General features: G+C 61.8%; 1 protein-coding gene across 7 annotated transcripts in view; it reads left to right on the top strand.

The window, feature by feature from the left end:
• Positions 1 to 7783, top strand: part of ADGRB2 (adhesion G protein-coupled receptor B2) — a 53585-nt gene extending 45802 nt beyond the window's left edge. For 4 of the 7 annotated variants that reach the window (XM_019547792.1, XM_019547791.1, XM_019547789.1 and 1 more), the window contains 8 exons: positions 1102 to 1273; positions 2471 to 2566; positions 3089 to 3128; positions 3480 to 4141; positions 5997 to 6032; positions 6415 to 6519; positions 6793 to 6846; positions 7134 to 7783. In XM_019547792.1, coding sequence (XP_019403337.1) covers positions 1102 to 1273; positions 2471 to 2566; positions 3089 to 3128; positions 3480 to 4141; positions 5997 to 6032; positions 6415 to 6519; positions 6793 to 6846; positions 7134 to 7496 — 1528 coding nt within the window. In that variant the 3' untranslated portion in view covers positions 7497 to 7783. The remainder of the gene's footprint in view (positions 1 to 1101; positions 1274 to 2470; positions 2567 to 3088; positions 3129 to 3479; positions 4142 to 5996; positions 6033 to 6414; positions 6520 to 6792; positions 6847 to 7133) is intronic. The other 3 variants (XM_019547794.1, XM_019547793.1, XM_019547795.1) reach the window with 1 other exon arrangement.
• The last annotated feature ends 7 nt before the right edge of the window (positions 7784 to 7790 follow it).

The raw sequence follows: 7790 nt of genomic DNA, 5'->3' as shown, positions 1-7790 counted from the left end.
GTGGTGATGGCCACCACTGCAGTGGGACACAGCCGAAAGGTAAACCCCCCTCCCCTCCCCTCCCCTCTATCCCATGCCTGCTCCCCTGAGCCAGTTTCCATTCTTGCTCCCATGGCTGTAACTCCTGGCAGTGCCCAGGGACCCTGTCCTGGCCCCCTTACCACCTTCCCCTCTGATGGCTGCTCCACCTCCTGGCAGAAGTCTTCCCGGGGTGGGCTGGCACACAGGCTGGCCACCTGGGCAGTGAGGTCAAGAACTGGCTGGCTGCAGAGACTCCTTCCCAGGCTGCCCAGCGCACCTCCGCCCAGGATGCCAGGGGGCCGGACATATGAGGGGAGGTTTGCCTTGATGGTGCCCAGGCTACAGTGCTGAGCACAGACAGCACTCGGGTCTCTCGCAGACAGCGATGGGATTGGGGCAGCCTTTGTGCTGGGAGTCTGTCAGGTCATGGGACGCAAGGGATGACTGGTGGGTGGGTGTGTGTGTGTGTGCTCACGCATGTGTCTTTATGTGTGTCTATGTATGCATGTATGTGCATGTCTATGCACTTCTGTGTATGTCTCTGCATATGTGTGTGCATGTGTCTGTGCACTTGTGTATGTGTGTCTATGCACATCTGTGTGTCTATGTATGCATGTGTGTGCATGTGTGTGCATGTCTGCATGTTTATAGGTGTGTGTATGTATGTATGTGTGTAAGCATGTGTGTACATGCATATGTATGCACATACATATATATGCAAGTCCGTCTACAAACACATGCATCTGTATGTATCTGTGTGTCTGTGTACGCACACGTGGGTGTGTGTGTGTATGCTGAGAAGCGGGGGAAGGCAGGGCTGAGGTGCTGGGGAGCACTGGGGGCTCTGTCCCATACGTGCCAGAATCATATGTCCGTGTCCCACACAGTCTGCAGCACAGCCTGGTCCCCCTGCCCTGAGCACCCCCATGCTTCAGGACCCTGCAGCTCAGGGGAGGGGGCTCGTGCCAGTCCCCTGGCCACAGTCTTCCCTCCACACCCCACCCCAACCCTGTCCCTGCAGCACCCTCCGCTGGGCCTGGCTCTGCCCTCCTCACCCCAGTGCCTCCCTCTCCCGCCCAGGGCCTCGCTGTGGAGCTCCTGCGTGGTCCTGCCGCTGCTGGCGCTCACCTGGATGTCTGCCGTGCTGGCCATGACCGACCGGCGCTCCATCCTCTTCCAGGTCCTCTTCGCTGTCTTCAACTCAGTGCAAGGCTTTGTCATCATCACCGTACACTGCTTCCTGCGCCGCGAGGTAAGCCCCGCTGCCCACCCCGCAGCATACGCTGGCACAGCACCCCGGGGGTGCCACCCCACTGCCCACTCCGAGCTCCACCCTGAAGGCCTCTTGCTGCCTCCCTGCCTTTGCAAAGGTCCTGATCCTCTGCAAGGAGAGACTCTGGGGTAACTGCCAGTGGCCTGGCTCACCTTCCCTCTGCCTAGTTGGCAGGGGCATGGGGCTGCTTTGCTGCTTACTCAGGGGGGCTCGAAGGCCAGCCGTGCTCTGGGTTTGTTTCCCACCCCAGAGCCAAAAGCTCCTTTCAGTCGAAGCTCGCTGCCTGCCAGAGGTGGCTAGAGCAGACCAGGCGAATGAAGACTCAGTGTTGGATCAGATGGAGGTGGCAGGGGTCTGTGGAGGGGGAGGAAGGGGGGTCTATGGGGAGTGTTAGCACCCTCCATCCATCTGGAGACAGCATCCCTCTGAGGCTGCCCATCTGTGCCCCGGCAGGACAGGCTGCAGGCAGCAGCTTCATTAGCTGAGATCGCAGCCCTGGCCACAGCATGCACCCAGCCCTGGTGCTCCTACCCTACTGGCAATGAGGTGGGGGAGAAGGTGGCTCTGTCCCTGGGGGGAGCCTGAGTCTGGAGCTGGGGGTCCGGAGCAGCTGGAGGGCATGGGCTTTATGGAGTACAGGAGAGAGGCAGCTGGGGAGAGGCAGGACCAGTTTACAAAGACCCGGGGTGCTTGGCACAGCCCCTGCCTGGAGAGCAAGGGATGGGTGAGCTTCCAGCTGGGTGGTAAAGACAGGTGCTACCAGGGGGTGACGTGCCCCCAGGGGAAGGGAGTTGAGAGCAGAGTGGAAATGCAGAGGCACAGAGTTTGCAAGAGGCCTAGGAGTGAAACTCCCACCCCTACTGTCTGCAGGCTCATGGGTGCTTCTGTTTTGCACTGGTGCCAGGCAGTCCTGGCAGGGAAGCACTCACTCCAACCCATCCCAGCCAGCTCCATGGTGCCAGCTGAGAGCAAGGCCAGAGGGGCCTGCTATCTTCTGCCTCCGCTGTTGCCCTCCCAGACCCAGGTTGCTGGTGGGGCAGGCATGTTGGGCAGAACCAGTGGGCTCGGGGTGAGACATGGATCCTAAGGGTCATCTGAAGGCACAGAGCTGCCCTGGGCCCTGCACCTTTCCTGCTGTGGGGCAGTGACGTTTGCCCCCCTGACCCTCCCCGACAGGTCCAGGACGTGGTGAAATGCCAGATCGGGGTGTGCAGGAGTGACGAGAATGAGAACTCGCCCGACTCCTGCAAGAATGGGCAGGTGCAGATCATGGTGAGCGTGGCGGCCGGGGGCATGCAGCCTGGGGGGTGGGCGCTATGCCAAGGAGTGTGTGGGCAGCGCTGCATTGCAAACATGCCAGCATGAGTGCACCCTGCCCAGGGGGCAGGGTGTGCAATTGCCTGGGCTGCATTGGTGAAGGGCTGGCTGGGTACCAAGGCTCTCTGCAGGGGTGAGGGCTCTGGGCTGGGTAGCTCAGATTGCCATACCCAGGCTGGGGGAGACCAGGTGCTTGGCTCTGGGCCCAGCTGGGCCCTTGAGGGGACAGCATCTTCCCACAGCCCAGGGACACAGCGCTGAGAGGGTGCCGCGGGGCTTGCTTGCTTCCTGGCATGGGATGGCAGACTTACTCACTGCCTCTGGGAGCCTTATGGGGAGAGCTGGGGTCTCAAGCACCCTCTTGCATGACGCCGCTGGCCCTGTAGCTGCCTGTGATGCGTTCATTCCCTGCCTCTATCTCTCCTTTCTCTCTGTCTCCCTCCCTGTTCCTCTTGCCCTCTCTCTGTGTTTTTATAGACAGATTTTGAAAAGGACGTTGACCTGGCGTGTCAGACAGGTGAGGCCTGGGGCTGCTTCCAGCAACAGGGCCAGGCAGGGAGGTTCCCAGAGCACAGCTCCCTTGGCATCGGGGCTGCCCCCTCTGTGGTTACAGCCAGACATGAATGGCTCCATCCCTTGAGTCGGAGGGGCTTATGGCTACAGGGGCAGAGCCAAGAGCTCCCAGTTTGGGTGAGCTTCCAAAGTGGAGCCATCCCAGGTGCGGTGGAGCTGGATGGGGGGAAGGGGCTTACAGGGGACACGAAACCATGTGCCAACCCCATGGTGCCCCTCTGATGCTCAGGGGATGCCCCCACTCTGCTGCCCGCATGAGCCTGACCCGTGTCTCCTTGCCTTCCCCTTGCCACAGTGCTCTTCAAGGAGGTGAACACCTGCAACCCAGCCACCATCACGGGCACCCTGTCCCGCATCTCCCTGGATGGCGATGAGGACCCCAAGCTCAACACAAGCTCGGAAGGGGGCCTGGGATTCTCCACCCTGCCCGGCAACATCCCACCCAGCAGCATCCTAGTGCAGGTGCCCAAGATGGCACCCAGCGTGGGCAAGGGCTTGAACGAGCTGAGCGACCCACCCACCAAGAAGAACATGGGCCTGGAGGTGCCGGGGCCCGTGTACTTGTGCCCTGAGAACAGCCTGCGGCAGGTGGAGTACGGCTGGATGCGCCCGCCTGAGCCGGCACTGGAGGGCGACTACATGGTGCTGCCCCGGCGGACGGTGAGCCTCAAGCCCTTCGGCCGGGATGAGGCCAAGCTCAACATCCAGATGGACGAGGTGCCGCACGCGGGCAAGGGGCGCCCAGTACCTGAGGCCGAGGCCTACCCCAGCTTCGTCTCGGTGGATCACATCAACGTGAACTTGAACCAGCCCTACGGGACGGTGAAGCATGCCTACGGCCTCCAGTTCAAGCAGCACCCCACGGTCCGGCAGATCCTGGCCTCCGAGCTGTCAGAGCGCAGCCGCACCATGCCCCGCACGGTGCCCGGCTCTGCCATGAAAGTGGGGTCACTTGAGGTGAGCCTGGGGGCCTGGGGGCAGGGGGGAAGCATGCAGAGGTCTGCAGGAGTGTGCAGGAGAGTGCCCGTGGTGTGCACACGTGCCAAAGACTGCACACGTGTGCACAAGGGAATTTCAGGGATTTATGTTACAACATGAAACTAGCAGGTAGGAAGTTGAAAACTTTACATCAGGAATTTTTTTTTCACCCAGCACATCATTCACGTGTGAAGCTTCTTGCCACCAGGGGTGGTGGAAGCTGAGTTTAGCCAGATGCTCAAAGGGCTTGAGCACGTTTTTGGAGGAAAGGGGCCTCCGTCGCTATTGATATTAGGAGTGAGGGGCACTGCCATAGCCAGGTCCTTCTCCCTTCTGCCACTGTGTGGCACAGGCCTTTTGATACCCCTTTGGGAAACCATGAGCCTAGTAAAACTATAAGCCGCCCTTGGTGATGGGGGCCACTGAGGGCATATCACCGATTCATTGGGATAAATGATGACAAAATGGAGACGGGAGCGAGGGTCATAGATTCAAAACAGGTGCACCGAGGGGGCACAGTGGGCAGAGCACACCGGATGGTGTCCACTGGCTCTCGAACGAGTCCAAGGACACAGCCCAGTGAAACTGCCTGGAGGTGTGAATGGATGAAGGATGGGAAAATAGCCCTGCAGTCCTCGGGGGTCCTCCCAACTAGAGTCTCCTTCCTGCTCAGATATATTGTGAGCTTAGCCAGGGCCAGGAGGAGGTTGACCAGGAGGTCCAGGGACCTGATGGAGCCGTGAAAGAAGAGGAGACTGAGCAAGATGGACCTATAGTGTAACCCAGTCAGTGGCAGTTCCTGGGTTCTTACGTGCACCTGTGCACACTTGGCACTGGAGGGTGCAAGAGCAGGCATGGGCAAACCCGTGCAAGGCCAGAGGGTGCGCACAAATGTCTGCACACATGCAGGAGAGTGCGTGTGCATGAGTGCGAGCCAATGGGTACGTGTGTGTGTGCACGTTGGGTGCAAGAGAGGCAATGTGCAAGTACACATGCGCACAGAGTAGGGCTGTGCCCCTCTCGCAGGGTGGGCACTGCGTCAAATGGTGAGTTAGCTGTGCCATGGCTTGGGGGGGGTTCATGCAGCCACCCTGGCCAGCCTGGGGGTGGGAGGCTGGACACAGCACTCACCCCCGGCCTTCTTGGCCTCAGTGAATCCTCCAGACCGATGTTGCCGCCCCCCACCCAGTGCTGGGTCCTTCCCAGCGGCTCCGAGCACGGTGCAGGGTAGGGGGCAGGACACCGGGGGTTCACTGCTGCCCTGTGGCTGAAACCAGGCCTGGTCTGTTCCTCCCCACCAGCTTGTAACTGGGCAGCAGCCAGTAAGCCAGCCTTAACCCCTGCCCCATGCGGGTGGAGGTGAGGGCAGGGCAGTGGCTGAGATTGGGTCCCAGCTCTGCCACTGCCTGCTAGAATGCCCTGGACCAAGTTCCTTAACCCCTGGAGGCTGCCCCTCACCAGGATTGAAGCGCTGGTTGGCTCAAGGCCTGTGGGAAATGGTCCCACAGAGGTATCCCAGCTGGCTCCCATGCCAGCCCCATCCCCCGACCACCCCTGCTTGCTTAATTAATGAATGCAAATGAGGGTAGGGAGCTTAGGAGGCACATGGAGCCAGGCAGCCAGGCCAGCGCAGAAGGAGCAGCTATGGAAACCCCAGCCGGCAAGGGAAGCTCTTACTGTCCTTTCACACAAGCTTTGGCCCGTCCCACCCCTGATGCCAGCGCTGCTGGGGCAAGAGGCCTCTGCTCTCCTCTCTCCTGATAAAGCTAGTGAAGGTCCTCTTCCCTCCTTCCTTTCCCATCCGGCATGGCTGGCGTGGACGTTTCACCCCCAGAGGAAGCGGTTACGATACTCAGACCTGGACTTCGAGGTTAGTCCCACGGACACCTTCCTGCCCTGCTTCTCCTGCCAGCAGGGCGTTCCCGGGCATGGGCATGGGCATGGGCATGGGCGGATCAGGGCACTCACTGTCACACACCTGTCTTCTGGGCCAGTGAGCTTGGTGCTGGCCAAAGTGCCGAGGAGTCCCAGCCAGCAGGGTAGGGTGGCAGGGTCCTTTCTGTGGGCATTCAAGGGGCACTGCTGATTCAAGCCCCGAGACACTGGCTTGCTGCACTTGCACCATGGCCTCTGTCCGCCCTTTGGGGGTGGCGGGGGTGGGTCCCCCAGGGAAGGCGGTGCAGGGGAAGGGGCAGGGCGGAGGCAGGCGCTGCCACGCATGCCCGTGTCCCCCATCCCTTGCCCCTTTGCAGAAGGTCATGCACACGCGGAAGCGCCACTCCGAGCTCTACCATGAGCTGAACCAGAAGTTCCACACGCTGGATCGGTACCGGGCACCCGCCACCAATGCCTCCAAGGTACGGACCCCCTCGGCCCCCGAGCTGCGGGCCCCTCGACCGTGGGGTGTCCCCCCCAGCTCTTTGGTCCCTTGAGGAGTTGCCTGGGGCTCCCTCCCAGAAGAATACAGGAGTGGAGTAGCTGGGAGTTCCCTACTCCCAAGCCCGGGCTGATGCCCTTGTCTGCCAGGAGCTGGGCCCAGAGCTTCCCCACGGCTCACTGGTTTTCCCTACAGTGGGGGCTGGGGGAGCTGGGCTGATGGGGCTTTGACCTCCACGGTGCTTCCCCTGCAGAGAGAGAAGCGGTGGAGCGTCTCCTCGGGCGGCGGGGAGAAGAGCACGTCCAGTGTAAGCGCCAGCATCCTCCCTGCCAGACCCCAGGTGGGGCGTACCTGGGAGGGTTGGGGGGGGGGTGGCAGGAGTGGTCTGAGCTGCTGTGCCTTGCTCACCTGCCACGGAGCAGCTGCTTCTCCCCCTCCTTCCACTGCCAGGCTGCTGGCTGCTCCTCTTCATCACCATCCTCACCATCACCCCAGTCTCCCCATCCCCATGCTGGACCTGTGCACGCTGCTGGCATTTTAGACCCTGTGAGCTCACACATCCGCCCTGGTCCCTTTGCCTTGCATCTCCTTCAGCCACTGGGTACTGGCTCTCCCATGCCACCGCCGTGCCAGTCTGGCTCTCTGGGCTCCCACTGCTCTCCCGGCTGCCTCCAGGACTCCCCCCAAGCCTTCCCAGGGAGCCAGGAGCAGGGCAGCTGGGGGGTGCTGCTAGCTGCAGCACCATCCCAGCGCCCTGTCCCCTGGCAGGAGGTCACCAGCCCGGAGGAGCAGCAGCTGCAGCAGCAGAAGCAGCGGAGCTGGAGCACCTTTAAGGCCATGACGCTGAGCTCCCTGCCCAGCGCGCAGCGGGAGAAGCTGGAGCTGCACTGCGCTGACTGGGACAGGCCCCACATGAGCCTCGACGTCTCTGAGGGCGATTTCCAGACCGAGGTGTGAGCGGCGCCGGGCACCGCCTGCCCAGCTCGGAGGATGGGAGCGCCCCTCTCTTGGTCTCTGGGGGGGCACCGCAGCTCCTTGCCTCTCTCCCCGTCGGACTGTGCCCATCCCACGGGGGGCACCGCGCCCCCGTCTCCTTTCCCGTCTCGTCGTGGGGTTTCTTTTTCTTCTCTTCCCTTCCGCGGCGGCCGCCCACGGGACACGCCTGGACACACGTGCACGCGGACACACGCGCACGCCCCCTCCATCGTGGCTCGCGACCACTGACTCTTGTGCAGGGCACGGTGGCGGGGA

The sequence above is a fragment of the Crocodylus porosus genome, unplaced genomic scaffold (genome assembly GCF_001723895.1).
Source record: "Crocodylus porosus isolate Cpor-Errol unplaced genomic scaffold, CroPor_comp1, whole genome shotgun sequence".
Taxonomy (NCBI): Eukaryota; Metazoa; Chordata; order Crocodylia; family Crocodylidae; genus Crocodylus; species Crocodylus porosus.
This window is presented reverse-complemented; position numbering and strand designations above follow the sequence as displayed.